Genomic DNA, 27,017 nt, shown 5'->3' on the forward strand with positions numbered 1-27,017 from the left:
ATTATATTATCAAGAATTTGGTTTTATCTCTCTAGAGAACCCTGTCTAACACAGGACTATACATGTTAGGTGATTGTTCTCACTTTGTGACCTAATCTGAGAACTGGGTAACATAGATCACTATTATTCTTAGACACCATACACATTCATTGACCATCATTTGTGAATTTCTTGAGAGCTGAGCTCCTTCTTCCTACCTGGCCTGGCGAGGCGTAGGAGAGAGATGTACACGTCATGGCAATCTCTTTCCTGTGGTATAATGAGTTGTACTATCTGAAAGTTCTTGCAGCGAATAAGCAGAGGGGATCCAGTAGCTGTTGTTGCCTGCTTTTCAATAGTGGAAATCTGACTGTGAAGAATCTAGAACCAAAAATTAATAATGAATAAATAATTGATAAGCACAATAAGAAGTAACACAGCCCGCCAAGCCATAAAAATAATAGCCCTTACATGATAAATGGAGAAAACTTTTGAAGTTGTCAAAAATTTCATTTTCTTGGATCCTCCATGAACGCTCATGGAAGCAAAAGCCCAGGAAACAAATGACATATTGCATTGATAAATCTGTGACAAACGACCTCTTGGAAGTGGTAATAAGAAAAAGTGTCACTCTGAAGACCAAGGTGCACCTAAAGCAAGCCATGGTATTTTCAATAGCCTCCTATGTATATGAAAACTGGACAATGAATAAGGAAGACCAGAGAAGAAATGGCCTCTTTTGATTATGGTGGTGGGGAAGAATTTTGGCCACACCGTAGTTAAGAGAAAAAAGAACCAATCTGTTCTGGAAGATGTACAGATAGGACACTCCTTAGAAGAAATGGTAGCGAGACTTCATCTCATTTGCTTTGTTCTTGGAAAAATCAGTCCCTCGAGAAGGATATCATCCTTGATAAAGTAGAGGATCACCCAAAAAAAGGGAAGGCCCTTTATGAGATGGACTGACACAGCAGCCGCGCTGCAACCATGGGTTCAAGTACAGCAACCGCTGTGAGGATTGCAACATAGTCTTCTATTTATTCTATTGTGCATAAGGTCGCTGTGAGTTGGAACACATGTGTCAGCACCTAACAACAACAACTGTTGGTGTTCTGGAAGGCTACAAGAGAGCTTTATTTTAAAATCATTCTGAAGCACATCTCCTAGCATTTCAGGAGAGTCTTTACTCAGTTCTTAAAGTCACTGTTTCAGTCTTTTATTTTTCTCCCATTTGTAGAGCAGGCACCTCTGTCAAAAATGTAACAATGCCCAGGGGAAAAGGAAAGGCATGGATCTACAATATTGGGATTCTGGCTTGCTACATAAGACAGAGGTAACTGGCTCATGATTAGCATGAGAAATATACGGTAATGGGACTCTTACTTCGCTTTTCTTATTTTAATCTATCAGAAAAAAATGAGGACAACATAATAAAATGACTAAGTGGTGAGCATTATAGAAGCCAATGGATCAGTTCTAAAGCCTAAGACAAATATACAGATATTCAAAAGAATCAGCAGTAGGAAAACAAAGAATAGTCAAAAGGTGGAAATAGCTCTAACACCCATCGATGCAAATACTTTTTGGAGCATAATGCTTTTATTGGGATCTCTCACAGTGACACGAAGATTCTGCATCATCTGGCTCTTTCTGGCACTTCCTTTGATATGGTTTGTGGTAGGTACCTGTAGAGGTAATCCCATTTGGGATGGGTTGACTATTATGCCAATGTGGCTGTGTCACTGGAGAGTATGCCTGAAGTCCATCATTCCTGAGATATAAACGAGCAGACAAGGCATAAAAAAGGGAAGCACGCGTGGGAGACAGCCGATGCCCCACCACATGAAGCCTGCTAAGGAACAGGAGAGAGATGCTGAAGAGACAAGACTTCACCCAGAATCAACAGAAAGAGAGCAAGCTTAGAGCCACAGTCCTGAAGTCAAATTTCTAGCCTGTTAAACTTGGAGAAAACACATCTTGTTTGTTAAAGACAGTCACTAAGGGTATTTCTGTTATAGTACACTCAACACTCAATGACATTAAGTCGATGTTGACTCATAGCGTCCCAATAGGACAAGGTAGAACTGCCCCTGTGTGTTTCCAAGACTGTAACTCTTTACAGGAGTAGAAAGCCCCATCTTTCTCCCATGGAGTGGCTTGTGGTTTCAATCTGCTGACCTTGCAATTAGAAGTCCAACTCGTCACCACTGTTCCACCAGGGCACTATTCAGATAGTTTGCCTGAGGAGACTAGACTGTACAGAAAAGACAAAGCACATGTAATCCAGAGCCAGTCATCTGAGCACCCAAACCTCAAAAACTCACCTACAGTAACATGAGGAAAAAAGAATGGGCATTCAAAACTTGTTACTTTAAGCTTAAGAAGAATCATGTAAAGCTAAAAAGAGGGAAACATACCCAAGTTTCTTTTCTGCTGTCAGGTGCATTTTCCACGAATATGAAATGAGTGGCTGTCAAATACAAAGTTCCCAAGGCGGCTTTTTTAGGAGACACTCGATCGACCAGGCGGACATTTTCAACCTAGAGAAATCATTTTGATGGAAAGAGTGACAATAATTCACAAAATGGAATCAATAACAAAGGAGATAATCTCATGAAATATCATTTTGAGAATTCCCCCCACAATGGCAAACAAAACATCCCCTTAGATTTACTTTGATCTCAAAGTATGGCTCTTTGTATGCAAAATTTAATAATGATCAATTACTGAAAAAACATCCTGAAATGTACTACAAAAGATTTATAGAGCATATTCTTTAAGAATACCCTCTCTGGGATTTAAATGCTGTTGCCATATGCCATTGCATCCACGCCAGTTCATAGTGGTGCGGTCATCTTGAAGAAAACAGCGGTCATCTTGAAGAAAACAGATTGCCAGGTCTTTTTACCTACCAAACCCCAAACCAAACTGCCTGCCATCGAGGAGATGCCGAGTACTAGCGACCCTATAGGACAGAGTAGAACTGCCCTGTGGCCTTCTGAGACTGTGACTCGTGATGGCCGAGGAAAGCCTCGTCACTCTCCCTTCGGGCAGCTGATGGGTTCAAACTGCAGATGTTGTGCTGCAGCCCGACGCCTAACCACGAAAGATGGGGTCCACTAAAGATGGGGTCCACCCCATCTTTTACACGTTAAAGCACAAGGGCTTTGGGGATGTTACACAGGTCACCCTGTTCGTTTCATCATAATTACATAAAAGGTACAGTTTCAGATGGGAAGTTTCTGCATCAAAGTTGTGTGTTTACACAATGACTGCACATGCTTTCCAGCGGCTTCAAACCTCTCTGCTCTGTGTCAACTATTTTGGTTGTGATTTGAGTCTGAGTTCATTCTAATTCCCGGTGCCTCTAGGCGTACGGAGCAGAACTGTCCCATAGGGTGTTCAAGGCTGTGAGCCCTCCGAAGAAATCATAAGCAAGCAGCTAGAAGGTGCCCCTGAGTGGTTTCAAGCAACTAACCGTTATTTGCATCAGACTTGTGCACTTCACTGTTTGTTCCACCCAGTACCTATGTCAACGCCACCCACGTATCGACAGGATTCATTTCCAAAGACCAGGTCATTCTGTAAAAATTGGCCCCATATTGATCACAAAATGAGGATGACGCAGTCCTTACATAACTACCAAAAGATATCATTGCATGACTGCCTAAGCACTCAAAATCACAGTGCAGACAAGTTAACACATAACCACAACCCTCACAACCAGCATTACTCTAGGCCAGCGGTCAGCAAACTTTTCAATCCTGTCTGTCACAACAACTTAAAAATTATTCAAGAGTCATAAATATGTGTTTACAAAGAAATGAAATCATGATTATCTGAATCATATCCTTCAAATTTTCTCAACTTTACTTCAGAGCCACTGGTACGCACATGGCGTGGAGGCTGCAGTTTGCCAACCCCTGCTTTCGCCTCACACCTCAGTGTTAGGACCCGACGCATATCATTAGTGCTCGAATAGTCAGACAGCATATTTTTTACTATTGTCGCAAACATAAAAGGTCACTGAACGAGGCACTTGATAAATGAGAGGCGTAGATATAATAGGGAATACAAGCATACAAGTAGGAGAAAAAGTATCTAAAATGTTCTGTATGTTCACAAGGAAAACTTACCAAACTAAGACCTATGCATTCATACATAATGAAAATACATTTAGAATAATTTGTAATAAAATTCTTCTAATTGATCTAGTTTTTACCACTCAAATAATGTTCAAAACAGATGTTAAAACAGATTTCTAGAAAAGTTTTTCAAGTATATATCCCTTATTTGCAACACAGTCTTAAAAGTATGTGCACTGTGAACATCCCAATATGAAATGTAACAGAAATAGCAAGACGGTGCCTACAGAACAAGTCCTATGAAGCAATGATATGGTGGCGAATCAGAGCCAGACAACTATCAGATGGACATTCCTGTAATGACTAGTAGGCTTAGTAATGCTGCCACTGCCAAGCATCAGCTATCTACAGATAAACACTGGCTCAACCCTCACCTCTTATGTCAGAATAGCTATTTGCATCCATGGGACAGCTTAAGGATTAGTGCATCGCTTTTGCTCTGAGCTTCAGTTTCATGTACATGCTGTGGTCCTGGTGTAGTCTGAGAATGCCACAGGCTTAGGGGTACACCCATCTAGCGAGCGTGTCTCAGGCAGCCAAGAGCCACCATCACCCAAGAAATCCCCTCACCTCCATCTCCTCCTAGTCTTGAGAACCAGGATTAATTTGTGAGGGGTCCACCCACTCTTCCCAGTTTTCTTGATTTCCTGAGATCTACTGAGGTAAATAAGGAATTTGGTTGTTTTCAGTATTTTTAAGTCGTACAAATTACTCTAGAGCAGTTGTGAAGGACCTGGGCCTTCTGCAATGCTGTGTACCCAAAGCTGCTCGTTCAAACAATTGTTCCCCGTTAGGTGAAGACATGAACTATGGGGCAGACACATTTTTGGGGGGTGTGGTTTCCTGAAAGTAATAAGTTATTTTAGGGTAGAGAAACTCAAATTAGGAAACTTTAAATCAAAACTAGATTAGTAAAATAAAATAGTTATAAAGGCAAAAACAAGTTTCAGAACTCTAAAATGCAAATTGAATGCAGTGTTGTTATTGAGATTAAAGTAGTGAAAAATATCACAGAAATAATAAATAATTTCTTTCAACAACATAATCTCATAATCAGAAATTTACCCCAAAATGAGTGATATGCAAAGGAACGTTAGAATTTAATGTATGGGGAACAAAAATTTAATGATATCAAATGACAGAATGGAAGGGCAAGACAGTGTTCCAAGGAGAAGTAGACAAAAATAACTTGGACCTGAATTCTATGTATTTCAATAACAACATTCTTAATTATAAAAATAGCAGACGTCTAGCTTACATTTTATGTGTGTGTGTATATATATTATATATAACACACAAGACCAAGACTAGAAGATAACATTCTTATACATACCTTTCTAATTTTTTCTACACTACATAGAATTTCCAAAACTAAAAATGGGAACTAGCATCACAAAATCATTCTGTTTAAAGGCCATTGGAATTTTTATTCCAATTAAAATATTTTTAAACACTACTCCATGTCATCAAGTGGCTATCTAAAAATAATTATGGGGACAAAACCAAAAATAAATAAAGTAATTAAATAAAAATAATTATGGCTACAACCCAATTTACTACATACTAATATCGTTTTAAATTTTCATTTTATTAATAATTATTAACAATAATTTTTAATTATTATTATTAATAAATTTGTGAGGGTAAACTCTGAGGCTAAATATTTGCAAAAAGATATTGTTATACTTTAGGAACTAGTTCCAAGAAGCAGAATTTAATGTTAATCATTGCAAAAGCATTGTAAGTCCAACTCCTGGAATGCTGACTCAATTTTGAATCCACAAACTGTGTATGTCCAGGTCTTTCTACTTTTCCCAAACTAAGAGAACCATTTTATTGTGTCACCTTTTTTCCCCTTCTTTTCCATTCTTGGGTTTTTGTTTTTGTTTGTTTTCGAAACATTTTACCAGGACATAATCCAGACATCATACCATTCAATAGGTCAGACATATCAAGAAGTGTTGTACAACTGGTACATATAGGAACTGAAAATACAGGGAATCCAGGACGGATGAGCCCTACAGGACCAGTGGTGTGAGTGGCAAAACAGGGAGGGTAAAGGGAGAATGGGTAGGAAAGAGGGAACTGATTACATGGAACTGTGTGTGACCTCCTCCCTGGGGGACAGACAACAGAAAAGTGGATGAAGGGAGACGTCGGACAGGGCAAGATATGACAAAATACCCATTTATAAACTATCAAGGGCTCATGCGGGAGGGGGGAGCAGGGAGGGAGGGGAAAAATGAGGACCTAATGTCGGGGGTTTAAATGGAGAGAAAATGTTTTGAGAAACAATGTACAAATGCGCTTTACACAATTGATGTGTGTATGGATTGGGATAACAGTTGTATGAGCCCCTAATAAAATGTTAAAAAAGAAAAGAAAATATACCAAAACCTTTAAAAAAAAAAGAAAGTTGATCTAAAGAAAGTTTGAAAAATAATTATATTTTATGGCTTTTAAAATAAATGCTTTTTTATATTTAAAAATATATAATAATCTTATGTATATGAATAAGTGATATTAATTACAATCATGTTGTGAACTCACAAAAAAAAAAAAGAAGTGTTGTACAATCGCTACCATCATCAGTTTCAAAACATTTTCTTCCTTCTTGTACTCCTTGCAAGATGTGAGCTCCCCATTATCTCTGCCCTCAGCCCCCCCACCCCCACCCAGCTCCACTATCATACCCTCCCGGGAAGCCTTATTCTAGTTATTCTCTCTATGACTCTTTGGCCAAATGAAAAAGAAAAGAAAAATGTTTCTTCTCATTTTTAAAAAGTTTTTATTGGTTTTGTTGGTACTGGTGTGCTACATATACTTTCATATTGTTAAAAATTGTTTGTGTCTCTTTTGTGAATCATTGATTTATTTTTCCAATGTCTGTAATGTAAGGACTTTTACTATAGTAACGGTAGTAGTGTACAGTGAATCCTGGTACCTGTGTTTTACAACTAATTTGATTTTTACCTAACTTTTTTTATTATCTCTAGCAATTATTCCAGTTAAGTCTCTTGTATATCCTGCCTAAACAGAACAAAAATATGGTGTCTACTTCTCTAGGACCTGTAGCCCCTCACCTTGTTTAACAGCATTACCTATATTAACCCTGCTTAACAGAAGTCACCTAGAGGCTACAAGTCAGTACCATGATGACGGCTGACATTTTGTAATTTTTTATTTTGCTTGCTTGTTTGTCCAATAACACCTTTAATGAGGTTTATTTGCAAACCGTTCACCCATTTAAAGAGTTTAGTATATCCACAGCATTGTGCACATTATCATTGTGCAGTTATCACTGTAATCATGCTCCAAATTTCTATTCATCACCCTCAAAAGAAAGTCCATTATCCATTAGCAGCCACTCCCTAACTTTTCCCTAGGCATCCACCAAACTGCTTTCTGTTTCTTTGGGTTTATCTATTCTGAGCATTTCACATAAATCTCACTCTCACAGTAGATTCTGACAGACAGGGATGGCACTACACAACAGAACAGAAATGCCCCTGTGGGTCTGACTGTAACACTTTACAGAAGTACAAAGCCTTGGTTTCTCCCACAGGCCAGCTGGTGGTTTTGAACTCCTGACCTTGTGGTTAGCAACCCGATGCATAACCCACTACACTCCTCTCCTTGTAACTGGTTTATTTCTTTCTTTTTTTTTTAAATCGTTTTATTAGGGGCTCATACAATTCTTATCACAATCCATACATACATCAATTGTGTAAAGCACATTTGTACATTCATTGCCCTCATCATTCTCAAAACATTTGCTCTCCACCTAAGCCCCTGGCATCAGCTCCTCATTTTTTCCCTTCGCTCCCTGCTCTCCCCTCGCTCATGAACCGTTGATAATTTATAAATTATTATTTTGTCATATCTTGCCCAGTCTGACATCTCCCTTCACCCACTTTTCTGGTGTCCATCCCCCAGGGAGGAGGTCGGTCACATGTAGATCCTTATAATCAGTCCCCCCTTTCCAACCAACCCTCCCTCTACCCTCCCAGTATCGCCACTCACACCACTGGTCCTGAAGGGATCATCTGCCCTGGATTCCCTGTGTTTTCAGTTCCTATCTGTACCAGTGTACATCCTCTGGTCTAGCCAGACTTGCAAGGTAGAATACGTCTCATGATAGTGGGAGCGGAGAGGAAACATTTAGGAACTAGAGGAGGGTTGTATTTTTCATCGTTGCTACATCGCAACCTGACTGGCTCGTCTCCTTCCCGAGATCCTTCCGTAAGGGGATGTCCAGTGGCCGACAAATGGGCTTTGGGTCTCCACTCCGCATTCCCCGTAACTGCTTTCTTTCACTTGGCAAAATGTTTTCAATCCAAGTTCATTACTTTGTAGCATGCACCATTCCTTTCTTTCTTTTTTAATTATGGAAAAACAAATAGAATACTAAACAGTTTTCATTTCAACCATTTACTTGGACAATTCAGTGGCACTCGGTTCACCATGTCTGGCATCTGTAAATGTCCATCATTTCATCACGTTTAACAGAAATTCAGTGCTCCTTAGACAATCACTCTCTATTTCCTCCTCTGACCCACCCAGAGAAACCACTGTAACCTCTACGAAACTTTGGTCTCTGTGCACTTACCTCATCTAGATATTTCAAATAAGCAGGATTAAGCAGTATTTGCCCCTTTGTGTCTGACTTACTTCATTGAGCATAATATTTTCAAGATTTATCTATAGTATAAGATGTATCATGTCATCTCTCTTGCAGCTGAGCAATAGTCTTTGTATATACTTGTCCAATGGCATTCCGTCCCCGTCCATCTTCCTTATTCACTGTCTAGCTTTCACAAGCGTATGAAGTAATTGAAAGCATCATGGCTTGGGGCAGGTTCACCTTATTCCTAGTGACATCTTTGCTTTTTAATACTTTTGCAGCAGCTTCACCCGATGACCATACACTGTTTGATTACTGTTGCTTCCGTGAGTAAAATGAAATCCTTGACAAGTTCAATCTTCTCTCCAGTTGTCGTAATGTTGCTCCTTAATCCAGTGGTAAAATTGTTTTGTCTTCTTTTTGTTGAGCTATAATCTATACTGACGGCTGTGATCTTCCATCTGAATCAGTAAGTACTTCAAATCCTCTGCACTTTTGGCAAGCAAGGGTATGTCATGGGTACATTATACCTTGTTAATAAGATTTTTCCAACTCTGATGCCAAGTTCATCATATAATCCAGACTTAATAAATACAAATATAAACATGTAATAAAAATGATGGAAGGATTTAACACTGATGCACACTTGTCTTGGTTTTAAACACTATAGTATTCCTTAGCTCTGTTTGACACCAGGTAGTATTATTTATTTCTGTTTTGTCTACATGCTCTGCATAAGCACAATGGAGTGTTCTGAGATGCCCATTCTTCTCAATGTTATCCATGATTCCTATGATCCACACAGTCAAAGGCCTTTTCAGAGTAAATAAAACACAGGTAAGCATCTTTCAAAGATTCTCTGCTTTTAGCCAAGATCCATTTGACTTTAACAATAACACCCCTCATTCTATGTCCTCTTTGGAATCCGACTGGAATTACTGCCAGTTTCCTGTGATGTCCTGCTGCAATCATTTCTTAAATTATCTTCAGCAAAATTTTACCTCTGTGTAATATTAACAGTTGTAATTGTGTATTGATGTTTCCTTTTTTTTTAGTATTCTTTGATTTTTACTGACCTATTTTTCTTCTGTATCTACTTTTAAGAGAGATTAGCATGTATTTTGGCCACCTTTATCAGGTGAATTATGATTGCGTCTACTAATTAGGTAGTCTTCATCCTTTATTTATTACTTGAAACAAATGCATTTTCCCTTTACAGAATTTAATTTTTTTCAATTTCTTATTAAAGCTCTCTCTCTTCCTCTTTTTTACTAAATCCCATTTTGATGATATTTATTTTCTCTTGCTGTGAATTATATTATCTTTTCTCATTAGCTAGTCTTTTTTACATAATACTCTGAATTAATAAATATGTTAATTTCTTTTTTTTCTTGTCAACAAATGTAAGTCTCACTTCCTTTGAAGATATTATATAGTTTTGTTCCTGTCCTAAATTCTCAGCTTGAATAATTCATTCATTTTTTTTCTTAATAAGAAAAGTCTTTAAATCTAATCATTATCCTCTAAGTAAATCTTGGGCTGCATCCTGTGAGTTTTAGTTGCCGTATTCTCATTTTTATTACTCTATGAATAGCAAATAACCATGGTTTTTATTTTATTTTTGATCCAAGAATTATTAAGCAGAATACTGTATAATTCTCACTTGGTCAGTTTTTAATTTAAACTATCATGGTTAAATAGTCTACATTGCACAAGCTATAGGAATGATAGGAGCCCTGTTGGCACGGTGGTTACAGTCAGGCTGCAATCTGAGAGGTCAGCAAGAACACCAGCCCCTCTTGAGGAGAAAGACAAGGCTTTCTAGTTCTGTAAAGAGTGACAACCTAGGAAACTCACAGGGCAGTTCCATCCTGCTGTATAGGGTCACGGAGAGTCGGCATCGACTAGATAGCAGTGACTTTGGTTTGGTTTATAGGAAAAGAGCAAAGGGACATATTATTCTTGGAAAGTTTCTGTGGGAAAAAACTGCAACTCATTGACATGCTAAAATGTGCCTCACTGAGTTGAGTAGAGGGTCAGAAGAGATATACCAGTTAACAATGTCTAAAGATGACTTGGAGATAACCTTTTTCTGCACTTAGTACTAGTGAAACAAAACTTTATTGGGATAATAATACAGAAAGTAAGACAAGATTTCGAAGAAAAAAGAGTTAGTATGAAATATTCTCTTTACAGAGTGTTGGAAGCTACATATACCACTTAGAGTATTTTTTGAAAGCCTCAGTGGAACAAAACAAGGTACACAGATGGTGGAGGATTAGAAGACTTAAAGGATTTTTTTCCATATCTTTTTGTTAACTTTGGATGCTGCTACAGGAAAATCACATTCCAAAAGTTGGCACTACTTGTTATAGGTCCCAAGCGGAGACCACAGCTGTCAAAAGCAATTTTGAAGACACGAAAGGACCAATCCAAAAAAAATCCATTGTCAGCCAGTTGATTCCAACTCACAGCAGTCCTACGGGGAAGAGGGGAACGTTACAGATGTAAATGTTTACAGGAGGGGAAGATAGCCCCATCTCTCCCCAGTGGAGAGCTGATGGATTCATTCATTCATCTTTAGGTCAGCAGGAAATATGAAACAAGGCACCCAGGGCATGGCTGCCTAACCATGTTGAAAAATAAAAGAAATGAGTAGTAAAATTAAGATGCTGCTGTTTAAGAAAGTCTATGATATACTAAGCACCGATCAGAGGTGACCTAAGGGCTTACATAAATGACAAGAAAAAGAACATTCACAAGAGACAGTCATCCTATGAAACAGGTCTCTGGGTTTTGGCATCATCACATTTGCTAAATAATTCGGTCTCACCCAACTATCTAGACAATAAACTATGCAGCGATAAACCCACTTCATACTTAGAAAGAGATGGCTCTTAAGCAGTGTGCTGCGCTCATAAGTTGCCTCAAAGGTGGTCCTGGGATTCCAAGTAGCCACAGGATCAGAATGATGAAGATCTCAACCAGTAGCAGCAAACCACCAAGAGGTGCTATGGAGTCACACACATGAGGCACAAGGAAAGCAGACAATGGGCACAGATTCATCATAACCTGGTCTCCCCTGGTCCTGGAAAGCTGTCTGAGTGAATGGAGTCTCCTCTATGCATAGCCCATGTTGTATTCACTCACTGCCAAGTCGATGCCGATGTAGTAACCCTCAAAGACAGGGTAGAACTGTCCCTGGGAGTTTCGGAGGCTATAACTGTTTACAGGGTAGAAAGCCATGTCTCTCTACTGCTGGGTGGCTGTGGTTTCAAAACAAGGACCTTGCAGATGGCAGTCCAACATGTGACCACTGTGCCACGGTCCGTACACCACAACACACAGTAGATGAGAAAATGTTATGGCCTGGTCCCACTGACTTACAGTCTACTGGTCGCATGGCTCACGTGAGATAGACACAACTTCAGGTTCTCCAGTTTTGCAACCTCAAGAGGTTACTTTAGCACAATGCAGGTTGTCTGGCTCAGCAACTCAAGAAGGTCCACGGTCCCTGTTAGGAGCCAGAGTTTCCCTGGTCCTGCATTAAGGTTCTCTCTTCCCAGCCCAAGCAGAACATTAGGCCTCAGGGAGAGCTGTGGCTTCATCCTAAAGCCTAGACACTGGGAGAATAGAGGAAACCATGGTCACTGGGCTATCTGAGGGCTCATCTCCTTCTGGGTAACTGTTAGCTTTCTGAAACAGTTATTGCCATCATTCCATTTGCATGTCTTTAGCAATACCGTGTTTAAGACACACTATGGACTCACCCATGTTCTACAAAATGGAATCTGATGTATGCAAAGGCATCACCACTTCTGAGGTGCACATTTCTCATATATCTGGAAAGGGGTCGCATCTTACAATGAATGCAGCTAAGAAAAGGTTGTGTCATTTAATTAATAAGTGCTTTTCCCCCTTCCCTTGTGGAACATGAAATGTTGGTGCATCAGCAGTCACTGATGTTGTCAGTTTGATGAGATGCATTTAGTTTGTAGTATGACAGAGAGAGCTGATCCGAAATGTGGGCGTGGAGAGATTAAGCAGGGCGAGAGTGAGGAGGAAGCAGAGAAGAGATCTGAGAAAACCCAACATTTAAATGTCTGACAGAAGATAAGGAACCAGGAGAGAAAAAAAAGGGGAGGGATGGCTGGTTAGGAGGACAAGCAGAAAAGCCTGTGTATTAAGTTACATAATGTGCTGTCAATTGAGATGATTAAGAGTGAAGGGGTGGAGTTTAGTCTGTCACTCAGGTCGCAGCTTGATGACCTCATTTGGAGGCGCTAAGGAGATAAATAGCTCCCTGAAGGGAGGACACATGCTCACTCCCTGCTAGGTATCTCTGTTAACAAGACACATGGAGCTACACTAGAGCTCTAGAGCCAGAGGAGCCTCACAGAGACCCCTGCCAGTGCTGAAATGCGCACACTGCCACTGGATCCACAAGATCTTCCACCCACTGGCCTATGATCTTCCTGCATTTGGCATCAATACATGTGTTTCATAAGTCTGAAGAGGATTTTATAGATTGGTATTGCACATATAGGCTAATATCAGACTTAGGGACTTGATCTGGACTGAGCTGGGATGTTTTCTCAATATTCAACTGCTCTTGTATATAAACCTCTTTCTTTCTTTTTTGTTTATTTTTTTTTTTAATTAAATAATTTTATTAGGGGCTCATACAACTCATCACAATCTGTACATACGTCATATGTGTCCAGCACATTAGTACATATGTTGACTTCATCATTCTCACAACACCCGCTTTCCACTTGAGCCCTTGGTGTCAGCTCATTTTCCCCCCTCCCTCCCCGCTCCCCCCGAACCCGATAATTCAAAATTTATTATTATTTTATCATATCTTACCCCATCCAACATCTCCCTCACCCACTTCTCCGCTGTCCGTCCCCCAGGGAGGAGGCCACATATAGACTTTGTCCTCTGTTTCCCCTTTCTCCCTCTCCTTCCCTCCACCTTCCCGCCATCGCCACTCTCTCCACTGGTCCTGGGGGGTTCATCTGTCCTGGGTTCACTGTATTTCCAGTTCCTGTCTGTGCCAGTGCACCTCCTCTGGTTCAACTGGATATGTAAGGTAGAATTGGGATCATGGTAGTGGGGTGGAGGAAGCATTTAAGAACTAGAGGAAAATTGCATATTTCATCGTTACTATACTGCACTCCAATTTGCTCACCTCCCTGCAGCCCTTCTGCAAGGGGATGTCCAATTTCCCCTGGATGGGCCGTGGGTCCCCACTCTGCACTCCCCCTCATTCACAATGTTATGGGTTGTTTTTTTTTTTTGTCTTAGATGCCTGATACCTGACCCCTTTGCTGCCTTGTCATCTTACAGGCTGGTGTGCTTCTTCCATGTGGGCTTTGTTGTTCCTCAGTTAGATGGCCCCTTGTTTATCTTCCAGCATGTGGGACCCCAGATTCTGTGTAATTTGACAGCTTGGCACCATCAGCTTTCTTCACCGCATTTGCTTCTGTACCCGCTTTGTCTTCAGCATTCGTGTTGGGGTAGGCTGATGTGCTTCTTCCTTGTGGGTTTTGTTGTTTCTTAGCTAGATGGCCGCCTGTTTGTCTTCAAGCCTTTAAGACCCCAGATGCTGTATCATTTGATAGCCGGGCACCATCTGCTTTCTTCACCACTTTTGCTAATGCACCCCCTTTGTCCTCAGTGATCCAGTAGGGGTAGGCTGGTGTGCTTCTTCCATGTGGGTTTTGTTGTCTCTCAGCTAGATGGTGCTTGTTTATCTTCAGGTCTTTAAGGCTTCAGGTGTTATATCTTTTGGTAGCTGGGCACCATCAGCTTTCTTCACCACACTTGCTTGTAAACCCATTGTCTTCGGTGACTTCAGGTGTTATATCTTTTGGTAGCCATGCATCATCCGCTTTCTTCACCACATTTTCTTGCACACCCATTGTCTTCAGTATTCATGCCAGGCAGGTGAGCGTCTCAGAATGCCAAACCTCTTTCTTATACACATATGAGTCTCCCTGGATTTATTTCTCTAGTCTACCCGGACTGACACAGCCTGTGATGAGGGGGCTAGCAGAGGGAGCTTTTCATGAGAGAAGGAATGTTGATTCCAAATGCTGCTGTGAATAAAAGTTAATGTAAGGACGACAAAATTGGCATCATTGGCGTCAATGGGCTCAGCAACATGGAAAACCCCGGTGACCTTAGAAGAAGTGATCCTAGGAGCACTTGAATCCGAGGCTAAAGGTATGAACTCACCTGAACTCAGAAAGCAGAGATTCTACTCTTGTTAGAAGTGACACTGTGACTGGACAGAAGCCCAGGAGGGACAGTGTGACCACACAACCCCATCCCAGGGCAACAAGAGGCCAAACACATGTTTCCAGCCTTTCAAACCATCTGAAATGTCAAGACACTACAAAGAAAGATGCCCATTAACGTTGTTCAGGTGGGGCCACAGAAAATAAAATAACTCTTATTAGGAGGGACTTGTGGGAAACTCATTGTAAAGGATTAGAAAACAAAGAGAGCGAAGGATCACAGGGAAAGGATTGGTTCATCTGCTTATGCAGAGACCGTCCCAATCTGAGTATGCTTTCTCCTCTAGTTTTCAAAGTTAATATTTTAAAAAGTTGTGGAAGATGTATTTATTTAATGTCAAAAGTTCAGAAATAGAGAAGGAAGAAAGGAAAACTGCCCTTACTCCAATAGTCCACACACAAGCATGGTTGACTTCATCTTTTGGCATGTTGTAAAAACCGTTGTTGTTAGATGTTGCCAAATCCATTCCAGCTTCTAGGGACCCTCTGTGGAACAGAGCAAAACACTGCCTGGTCCTGCGCCAACCTCACACTCATTCAAGCACTCACAAAGTCTCAGCATCCTCATTTCTAAGGAGCATTCTGACTGCACAGTTTCATTTGTTCCAAGACAGGCTAGTGTGTCCTTCCGGCCGTCCATGGTACTTTAACTATCTCTCAGCAACACCATGATTCACATGCATCAATTCTCCTCGGTCTTCCTTCTTCATTGTCCCAGGAATAGAAATCCTCATCTTTCTCCAGTGGACTGGCTGGTGGTTTTGAACTACTAATCTTAGAGTTAGCAGCTTAACACGTAACTCACTATACTACCAGGACTCCTTGAGTTAGGGGAGAGGCTGTGTAATCAAGTAAGAAGGGGCATGTGATTCTCCAGAGCTGTGTCACCTAACAGAGATGCAAATATGGATAGTGAGTCAATCGAAACCCTGAATCAATTTACGAGAAGATATGCCAGAGATGACTGTGAGAATGCACCCTCTATGGAAGTTAGCAGGACTTCTAAAGAGAGTTTTGAACTTCCAAAAGGAATAGAAAGGGGTTACTAAAAATAATTTTACCACTGTCTCACGGGTCAGACCAATCCTGCTAACAAATGCTTTATGTAAATATCACCAAAATAGTCATCAATAATAAAATCAATACTAAAAAATTTTACAGTACATATTACCTGCCATGCCCGGTGCTATCCTTTGGCATACCCATTCTCAGTTAATCCACACAAGTCCACAAGTTAGCACCTTGCCATTGAGCTAATTCCAACTCATAGCAACCTCATGTGTATCCGTGAAGAACTGTACTACGCTAGGTTTTCCGTGGCTATATTTTTGTAAATAGATGGTCAGGCCTTTCTTCTGTGATGTTTCTGTTTGGAATAGAAATGTACCTTGTGGGTGGACAGTCCAGCTTACTTGCCATTTGCACCACCCAGGGACAATTTTCCCCAGGCTGTGCAGGCAGTAGGTGGCAAGGCCAAACTTAGGGCTCAGATCTGTTTAACTCCAAACCCAAGCTTGTCATTGCATACGGTGGTTGGGGCTGCTCGTGAATGTTACTGAGGTTGTCCGAGTCCTGGGAAAACTTATATTCAAAGTAAATTTGCTCAGGATAATCAATTGACATTTATTTTAAGCAACTTTAAAAGTGAAATTGCTATTTGAAGTTAGAATTCTTTGAGAGAAAGCTGTACTATATAATAATATTCACAAACTATATTATTCTTTGCAATAAATTCAAAGACAGAGAGTCTGAAAATAGGGTGCAGGAGTCTAAATGGGTTTCAATACTGGTCTGGCAAGGGCAGGTGTTCAGGTTTCTCAGAACTAATAAAACAAAGAATATTAAACATCCAGTTACACTCAAAGAAGAGCCTACATGTCACCACTCTGCTAGGTTCTGAGAAGAACAATACGACTGTGTCCTTGTTTATCCTTAAGAATCTCACAGATGCAATAGAAAAGGCTGTGTTCAGCTTAATGGCATTTCCATTCCCATCCCTTCCTGTGTTGGGGTTAGACTGAGAAAAACAGGTTTCGCTAACTTTTCTAGGCCAACCCTGAAAAGCATCATTCAAAACACCAGGCTCCACCACGACACTGGTGGCTGGGTCTGCAACAAGAAACTCTAGCTGTGGAACACAGTCAGTCTGAGCCCATCCCTCCCTGGCCCCGCATCAAGAGGACCCTATAAATTGTGCAGAGGCGAAGACTTTCTTCAGTAGTCCTCCACCATGCCACCTTCCAACCTCAAAGTTAATATAATCTAGGCCTTTACTTTCCACGCTGCAGGCCAACGAATGGACTGTTGACAGCGTTGGCACATAATAATTATAGACTTTCTGGATAAGTAAAGTTACTCCACAGGGTAAGGAGTCTGAAGCGCATGACAGCTTCTGCAGCAAAGCTGAGTAGTTTAAAAGCGCACAGTTTTATTCTCTCATAGTTCTGGAGGCCACAAGTCCAAAATGAAGGGGTTGTCAGGGTCAGCCTGAAGGTCGTAGGAGGAAAAGCCTCCCTAGTCTCTTCTAGCTTCTAGTGTCTCAGGCATCCTTGGGCTTGTGGAAGCATAACCCTGGCCTCTGCCTTTCTCTGCATAAGGCCACCTTCCCTCTCTGTCTGGCTTACTAAGTCACTCCTCTTTTTATAACACCAGTCCCATTGGATTGAAACCAAGATAGCTTCGTGTTAATTTAACTCATAATATTAACAAATAACATCTTCAAAGACCCTGTTTCTGAATAAGGTCACATCGACGGGTAGGAGGGCTAAGATGTCAAGATACCTTTCAGGAGGACACGGTCAACCCATAATATTTACCTTTCAGTTAAAAGGACACAGGAAAGTCAGTGGCACTAGCCAATAGCTTTTCTCAGGCCAAAGGCCAAGTCCTTAATACCATGTATAAATTAGGCTGACGGTCACTGCCACTCATTTGGGGGAAGAGATCCAGGGGCTGTTAAACACGGAGAGATCAAAATGTCTGCAGCAGCCAAAACCTAAGAAAAGTTTATGTTCTACCCTAAGAAAAGCAGTTAGATAAATAGTTTGACATGCTAATTTTGGTATCATGACATTTTCTAACTATACCAACACGAGGGGGAAAAAAAATATTTGTGAGTCAGGAGACTCGGGCTCTGGTTCTGCTTCGGCCACTAAAGTGTCGGGGGTAGGCCTGTTCATCCCTGTTGCTGCGTTCTGAGTTCTCTGTGGGTGGTGGCCGTTCGGAGCCCTGGAGTCAGTGCTGACTCACTGAGACCCCATATGCAATGGATAGAGAAGCTGCCTGATCCGGTGCCACCCTCACAATGGGCGCTGTGCTTAAGTCCATTGTTGTGGCCTGTGGGTCTCTGACTTCTATAGAAGAGACTTAAAAAATATTGTTTTAAACAAAAAAAGGCCTGACTGTCATCTGGTACATTCCAATGCATAATGATCCTAGGGGTTTTCAAAGCTGTAAATCTTAACAGGAGCCATGAGTGAGAGCGGCTGGTGGGTTTGAACCACTGACCTTGAGGTTAACAGTTCAATGACTTACCAGACTGCACCACCCGAGCTCCAAGTGGCAGGTTTGTCATTCTTGAAAAAAAAAAAGGACTTAAAAGCAGCAGTTCTCAACCTGTGGGTTGCGACCCCTTTGGGGGTCGAACGACCTTTTCACAAGGGTCTCCTAAGACCGTCGGAAAACATATTTTCAATGGTCTTAGGAACCAAGACACAGCTCCTCTATCCGGCTCGAGGCAGATCCGCCCACATGCAGATACGCCCACATACAAATACCCGGAGTGAAGACTGTTACCCATGCTACACCATCCTTCAAGACAAAATCTCATTTATTTGCCATTAAAAATAAATATTTCACAATATAGAATTACATATTCTTTTTGTGATGAATCACTATGCTTTAATGATGATATTCAATTTGGAACAATGAAAATAATCCTGCATATCAGATATTCACATGGCGATTCATAACAGTAGCAAAATGACAGTTATAAAGTAGCAACGAAAATAATTTTTATGAACGGGGGTCACCACAACATGAGGAACTATATTAAAGGGTTGCGGCATTAGGAAGGTTGAGAACCACTGCTTAATGGGGTCTTTAAAAGGCCTCTTTCAGTTTTAACAGGCTGAGATTCATGTTATAGCAAGAAAGGTTACAAAGTGGCAATTGTATAAATACATCTAGTAACGATTCAGCATTAAATTCTTCAGAAACTAACACTTTGTAATGTGGCTGGCCAAAGAGTCCTGGCTGGGCAACAGTTCAGCACTCAACTGCTACCCTATTCCCTGAAAGTAAGGCATCCCCCCAAAATAAGACCTACTTACAGTTTTGCCTCTCGCTGAAATATAAGACACCCCCCGAAAATAAGGCCCCCCAAAGCTACCATAACTCTGGACTCTAGACTGAGCGGCGGGTGCCACAGCGCAGCTCACTGTTGGCCACAGTGCAGCCAGAGCAGACAGGAAGTGCGAGGTCTCTTTTAATAACACAATAAACAATAAATGTGTACCGTATTCTTCTTCATGCATAAATAAGACAACCCCTGAAAATAAGACCTAGTGCATCTTTGGGTGCAAAAAATAATATAAGACACTGTCTTATTTTCAGGGAAACAGGGTAGCCCAAAGGTTGGCAGTTTCACCCCACCCAGCAACTCCATTACACAGAGACCTAGTAGTGGTCTGCTCCTTTACAGACTGTAGCCAAGAAAATTCAACGGGGACAGTTCTACTCTGTCCTGGAGGTTGCTATGAGTCAGAATCGACTCACTGGCACACAGCAGCGTGGTTGGCAAAAAATATCCCTCTGATGTTTGACTAAGGAAAGAAGCCACAATCATCACGAGGCAGCTGCGGCTGCCCTGTGAACAGCCAGGATCCCAGGCCAGGGAGGGAGAGGGAGACACTGACCCACGAGCCTGAAGGAGGAGTTGCCGGGACCGCACCTGACTCTCTGGCAGTCTCCAGGCTTGTTTCCCCTTCTTGAGCTCCTTTTCTTGTCTTTCCCCCTCTGCAGAACTATAAAACTGCTGCAGGGGCTCCTGGAGAACTTGGGAATGCTTCCTGAGTGACTTTTACCCTTGACAATTAACATTCGGTTTTAAGTTTCAATTGGTGACACGTCTTAATATAAAATTAAAACCAAATATTTTAGTTGCCCTTTTGTTGAACAAATGATATCTACATTGAATCTTTCTTCAAGTAATGTATTTAATCCTAATACTCAATGGAGTCACGGTCGCAGAGCAGGCTAAGTGTTGGGTTGCTAACCACCAAGTCGGCAGTTCTTGTCCACCTGAGGCTCAGCAGGAGAACAAGGAGACCATCGCCTCCCATAGAAACGTAAAGTCTCAAAAACCGTAAGAGCCGTTCTGCTCTAGCCTGTAGGGTTGCTGTGGCTCACACTCAGCTCAGCAATAGTGGTGGGTAATGTTCATACATTCCTTAAGAGAAATACAAAAGAAAAGACGGTTTTAAATGTATGTTTATATATAAACCTAATTTCAGAAAACACAATATTTCAAAATTAATCAAGCTACTGATCTATTCACCCATTTATCCTCTCTCTCTCTCTTTCTATCTGTGTGTGTGTGTGTGTGTACATGCAATTTTTAATGTTGCTATTCAAGTTACTTGACATACAAGCCAATCTGGCTTCTGGTTGCCACCCATCACCTGCTCACACCACGGATCTGAAAGAGCCTGAGGAGCAAGAAGGACTTGTGCGGAACTCTACCCTGAGACCAAGCTAGGAGTGTAAGCAGAGTTCATTTTCCCTAAAATGTTCTGTTTTGAGCACACATGTCTCATGAGCCAAGAAATATGAAAATGCCCAACAAAAATACTGCGTGAACATTGCAGTTTGTAATGCACAACTGTTAACACAGCGCACTCCATTCTATCATCATTACCACACTAGGAGAAAGGGCTGAGAGTTGGGGTCAGTGGGTGTGAGACATACTCACCCAGAGTCAAAGTAGCCATCAGAACAACACGATGAGCAGAGAAAGTGGCACTGGAACTGCTCTAAAGCCTGGAGACCAGATCCAGGGCCTGGCAGCTTCTCCCGTAAGGGGCCCCCACTGCTGGTTGGTGGGGCAGTTCATGGAGGGGAGCATCCAAAGGAAGTGAGAGTCTGGTTGGGTCCTCGGTGTGAAGGCTGTTTTGGCTTTAAGCAGTGTCCACTCCCTTGATCCACCTGTAACTAACTGCTGAGGATTACAAAGAACACCCAGAAAGGCTGGCAATCAGGAAGAAGGTAGAATAAACTCCTCCCTCAAACAGAGGCCAAAAGGAAGCCGTGAATGATAACATCCATTATTACTCCCATCATTCACTAAAGCAACAATTGAATGTCCATTATGGTTGTATCCTTTCATCACACTAAATCAACTCTATGCTGAGCCAATAATCTGAGAAGTTGGACTCCATGAATAAGACTGTAGCAGCAGGGTCAGGGTAAGATGCATTAACAACCTGCAAAACACAGATGACACATTCCTGTTTGCTGGAAGCAAAGAGGACTTGAAGTGTTTACTGAAGCGTTTGCTGATAAAAACCAAAACTATAGCCTTCTGGATGGCTCACAGCTCAACAAAATGAGAACAAAAATCCACACAACTAGACCAATAGGGAACCTCAGGATAAGCAGAAATGATCAGGGTTGTCAGGGTTTTGTGTTACCCGCATGGACAATCAACGCCCATGGAAACAGCCGTCAAGAAATCAAATGTCTTACACTGGGCATTGTTGCTGCCCGAAAGACCATTTAAAATGCTAACAAGCAAAGAGGCCACTTTGAAGATTGAGCGTTTCCTGACCCTTCCTTGGCATTGACAATCGCCACAGCCATGCAATAGCACACTCAGCAAGACCGAAGACTTGGTTCATTTGGGTTACAGTGTTGATAAAGAACACCCAGCAGAGACTACCAGAACCAACAAAGCTATCTTTGAAAAAGTACGATGAAATGTTCCTTAGAAGAAAGATGGTGAGACTCTGTCTTAGGAACTTTGGCCATGTGATCAGGAGAAGGACATCATGGTTGGTGAAGTATAGTGTCAGCACAAAAGAGGGAGGCCCCGCAACAAGATGGGCTGACCCGTGGCTGCAATGACAGATGGGCTCCACCATAGCCGCCAGGGTAAGAATGGTGCTGAGCCGGGCAGGCTTCCTTCTGTTACACAAAGGGTCACTATGAGTCACAGCTGACTCACTGGCGCCTAAAGACAACAATGGAACGATGAATGCTGTTCGACTTGTTGTTGATACCCTTACTGTTGATAACCTCACGGAAATGTAGACAGCCTTGCAGATGATAAAATAGAAGTTCATGAGAAATACATCAGTTGCTCAATGCCACCCAGTTAGAAAGCAGCCGAGCCAGCTAGACTTCTCATCTTGGATCTCATCAATCCAGGCCTAACGGAAAATGAAGGAAAGGATTATGGTTCCAAAGTCTGTCCTACATTTCCCCTGAAATTTCAACCAGAGAGTGATATCGTTAACAAATCAAAAGCTCTGGTGATAGCTAACGCGTGAATAATCTTTGGGGTAGAAACTATTTGAACTCCCTGTCTGTTCACTCTGTCTTGTCTGAGGTCAGGCTGGAGGGCCTGGTTCCCCCAGTCTGCCCAAGACCCGCTGGACACAGTCTAGAGGGGTGCACTGCAGGGTTTCGTCTCATGAATGTCAATGACATCTTGCAGAAAACATTTCAGGAACCATGTCTCACTGCTTCCAAGCAGTCGTGAGTTATTTACAGAAACATCTGCCCCAAAATGGTTTTATTTATGGCAGGTATCCCTGTTTGGGTAATGGTAGCTAAGCAAGATGTTTTACGTTTGACTTTGAAGCACCTAGACAGTTACTGATGCCTCTTTGAGTGACCGCGTATGTGAGGGTGCAGCCGCGGGTAAGGCAAACATCTCAAGTTATTAATGAAAAGTGATTATTAATAAACAAATCCATAACAGAGACTTCAGATTTTTATCCTTGGTTTTCCTAAAGATCAATTCATATTTGTGACTTCATTTCCTTTCTGCTATAGTAGGAGCAATGACATAATATTCAACACAGACGGACTAACTGGAGAAAATACTGAATTTATCAAGGATTTGTTCCATTTTGAGGGGCTCTAAAATCAATTCCCAATAAAGCAGCAGCCAAGAAATCAAATGATACATCGCACTCGGCAAATCTTTGGTAAAAAACCTGTTTAAAAGCAGAGACTGTCGCTTCGAGGACTAGGGCGTGTTTGACTCAGGCCATGGCATTTGACTCACCTCTTAGACACGTGAAAGTTGGACAATGAAAAAGGAGGACTGAGGAAGAACCGATGCATTTTTGCTGCACTACTGGTAAAGGGTATTGAATAGACCGTGGACTGCCATAAAAACAAAACATCTGTCTTGTCGACTCAGTGACACCTAACATGCAAACACAGGTTCTCTGAAATTCAAAACAACAGTGAAGCAAGAAAATATAGGGTTTTCCAGATAATTTAGAATTGCGTTTCGTTTTTCTAATTGAAAATAAGTTTGTTGTTCTACCTAACAAAAAGGATTATTGATTTTGTTTTTTTAAAGACGGTGTAGCTATGAAGCATAAGAAGTTTCCTCTTGCAGCCATTTTTTAGAGAAATAAGGAACTCCCATCTTTCTCCCAAAAGTCTTGACATCACACCTCTTTTTTTCCCCCACTCAGAATTTTTTTTAAATTATTTAATCAGGGGTTCATACAGCTCTTATCGAAATCTATACATTCATCATGTCAAGAACATTTGTACATATGTTGTCATCCATCATTTTCAAAACATTTTATTTCTACTTGAGCTCTTGGTATCAGCTCATTTTCCCCCTCCCCCACTCCCCGTTCCTCATGAACCCTTGATAATTAGAAATTATTATTATTTTTTCAAGACTTACACCGACCAGTGTCTCCCTTCATCCACTTTTCTGTTTTCTGATCCCCTGGGAGAGGGTAATATTTAGATCATTGTGATCAGTTCCCCTTTTCTCCCCCAACCTTCCCCGTACCCTCCTGGTATTGCTACTCTCATTATTGGTCCTGAGGGGTTATCTGTCCTGGACTCCCTTTGTTTCCAGCTCTTATCTGTACCAGTGTACATGCTCTGGTCAAGCCGGATTTGTAAGGCAGAATTGAAGTCATGATATTGGGGTGGGGGTAGGATCCATTAAAGAACTAGAGGAAAGTTGTATGTTTCGTGGGTGCTATACTGCACCCTGACTGGCTCATCTCTTCCTGTGACCCTTCTGTAAGGGGATATCCAGATGCCTACAGACGGCCTTTGGGTCTCCACTCCACACCCCAACCCCCTCACTCACATTTCTATGACTTTTTGTTCTGAGTCTTTTATGCCTGATAACTGAACCCATCGATACCTCATGATCAAATAGGCGGGTATGCTTCTTCCATGTGGGCTTTGTGGTACTCAGCTAGATGGCTGCTTGTTTATCTTCAAGCCTTTAAGACTCCAGACACTATATCTTTTGATAGCCAGGCACCATCAGCTTCCTTCATCACATTTGCTTATGCACCCATTTTGTCTTTAGTCATCTTATTGGGAAGGTGAGCATCATAGAATGCTGAGTTGTGAGAACAAAGTGTTCTTGCATTGAGGGAGTACTTGAGTAGAGGTCCAACATCCGTCTGCTACCTTAATACTTAACATGTAAACATATGTACATAGATCTATTCCCCTATCATTATATATAAATATATTTACATATGTACATGCCTGTATTTAGACCTCTATAAATGTCCTTTGCCTCCTAGTTCTTTCCTCTATTTCCTTGTACTTTCTTCTTTTCCCACTATCATGTTTGGCCTTCATTCAGGTTTCAGTAATTCCTCTTGGCTACATTGACCTTGATCAAGCCCCACCAGGCATCCTATGCCCTCCTCGCCATCCATTTTAGATCACTTGTTGTTCCCTTGGGTTGGTTGAAAACCCCCTTCCTTTCTCCTGCCTCCCTGCTCCCGCGTACCCCCACAACTGTTGGTCCCATTGAATTTTCTCCTCCAGATTGTTTATCCCACCTATCTTATCTAGATAGGCATGAAGAGACAATTATAAGTACAAAAACAAAACAACAATGAAAACAACAACAAACGACAAAAAAGAATGGATGGCATCTTATGTCTGAAAAACGTTACACTGTATACTCCATTCCCAGAATAGGAGAGATGGATTTTGAGATGAGAAAAAGGGAAATGTGGTGCCGATTATGGGGTCTGTCCTTGGGGGCTTCCGAGCCCAGAGGCGAGGCCTGGGAATGTGTAAATGAGCTGGAACCTGGCTGTGCCCTGCGTGGACAGACTGCCCCTTCATCTTCTGGCACTGACTCTTGCCAGGAGTTGGTGGGCGGGGGTGCCTAAAAACATGATTCTCTCTGTGCCAAGACTGCTTCCTCTCTTTGGACCAGCAATAAGTTCCATTTTGGCACCACTTGCCCTTGGAAAAATGTTTTCCCATAGTTCCCAAGAAACTATATAAGTTGATGGTTTAGTGTTTTGTTGCTAGTGCCTTTCCCAAAATTATGTCAAATTCATAAGGATTCCAGAGTTTTAGAAATATTTCTAGAGGAAAAATCAACTTCATAATAAACTTTCTGTATTGTTTTAAAGCAAGAGCGTATTCTCTTAACACAGAACCACTTTCTTTTTAAATAACCTTATCATTTTTAATGCTATTATCACTAATAAGTAATTCCAAACATGCATTTTTCAAGTTATAATGCAAGTAATCTTTAACTTTACTTAAAGTTACTATTCTTAATTTTTCTTCCCTTTAACATCTTTCTCCTCTTATTTGTGCTTGTTGAAAATGTTATTTTTGGTTGGGGTTATTTTAAGTGGGTGTTGAAATAAATCCTGGGACTGTCCTCTTGCTCAACAATGAATGTTCTTTTAAACCTACACATCCCGGGCCATCATACCAAAATAAATTATATGGGCCCTGTGCAAGACTCCCAAGTGCCTGACATTTTATTTATGAGAGCTGGCTGCTGGCAAGATGTTTGTAGTTTCCCCTGAGCAAGTATGGACACCGTTTTCTTTTCTCTTCCTGCCTTTTCCAAGAATTTCTAGCCCTCTCATTTCTTAAGTAGCTAAGGCTTGAGCAGTTTTATTATTTGGAATAATAAAACTATTTTAGTTTTATTTTGCCCTTCAGAGATTCTTTTTTAGTTACTTATTTCAGATGTCTATCAAGTCTGTTTTCACAACTAGATAGGTATAGGGAACCCAACAAGGCTGTCTAAATTCATCAAGGTATTGCCTAACTCTAATATAGCTAGTTAGACAAACAGTGAAGCACTTGATAACCAGCCAAAGGCTGGCTGTGCGAATCCACCCCGAGATTCTTCAGAAAACAGGCTGACTGTCCTCTTCTGAAAAGGCACAGCCTTAAACCCCAGTGGCGTGGGTTTCCCCTACTCTTCATCTGTATGGGTCACCAGGAGTCTGAATCAGCTCATCAGCCGTTAACAACACATTTTTTAACATTCTTATATATTTAGGAAATTTAACTGATTTTTCTCCCTCCCTTTTAAATGAAATTATTTCAAAGCCTGTATTTTTTCATAGCAATCTTCAGGTTTGTTTCTACCAGTAAGCCATATTTTCCAACTACTGTGCCTTCCTCTTTGTTTCCAACTTCTGCACTCCAATTGCCAATAATTATCAGTGCATCTTCACGGCATGTTTGATCAATTTCAGACTGAGGAAGTAGGTAGAGTTACTCAATTTCTTCCTTTAATTCCCTTCACCACAGTAATTTCTGTCACCACACTTTTTCGCTATGTATGCTGAGCAAATAAATTGGACTCTATAAAGAACAGGACATCAGAATTGGAGGAAAGCTTATTAAAATCCTTGCTTGCTGACACCTAGGTGGACATAAGGCACTTGCTGATGAAGATCAAGAACTGCAGTC

At 41.3% G+C, this 27,017-nt stretch overlaps 1 protein-coding gene across 2 annotated transcripts in view; it reads right to left on the reverse strand.

Moving 5' to 3' along the window:
• The window catches only part of MTMR7 (myotubularin related protein 7), a 154,563-nt gene that overhangs the window by 101,004 nt on the left and 26,542 nt on the right, over positions 1–27,017 (reverse strand). For both annotated transcript variants that reach the window (XM_004696168.3, XM_045286553.1), the window contains exons 2-3: positions 2,397–2,519; positions 198–360 (exon numbers count right to left, since the gene is read on the reverse strand). In XM_004696168.3, the coding sequence (XP_004696225.2) occupies positions 198–360; positions 2,397–2,519 (286 nt within the window). The remainder of the gene's footprint in view (positions 1–197; positions 361–2,396; positions 2,520–27,017) is intronic.

The sequence above is a fragment of the Echinops telfairi genome, unplaced genomic scaffold (assembly GCF_000313985.2).
Source record: "Echinops telfairi isolate 266 unplaced genomic scaffold, ASM31398v2 ScPeMD7_9;HRSCAF=40, whole genome shotgun sequence".
NCBI lineage: Eukaryota > Metazoa > Chordata > Mammalia > Afrosoricida > Tenrecidae > Echinops > Echinops telfairi.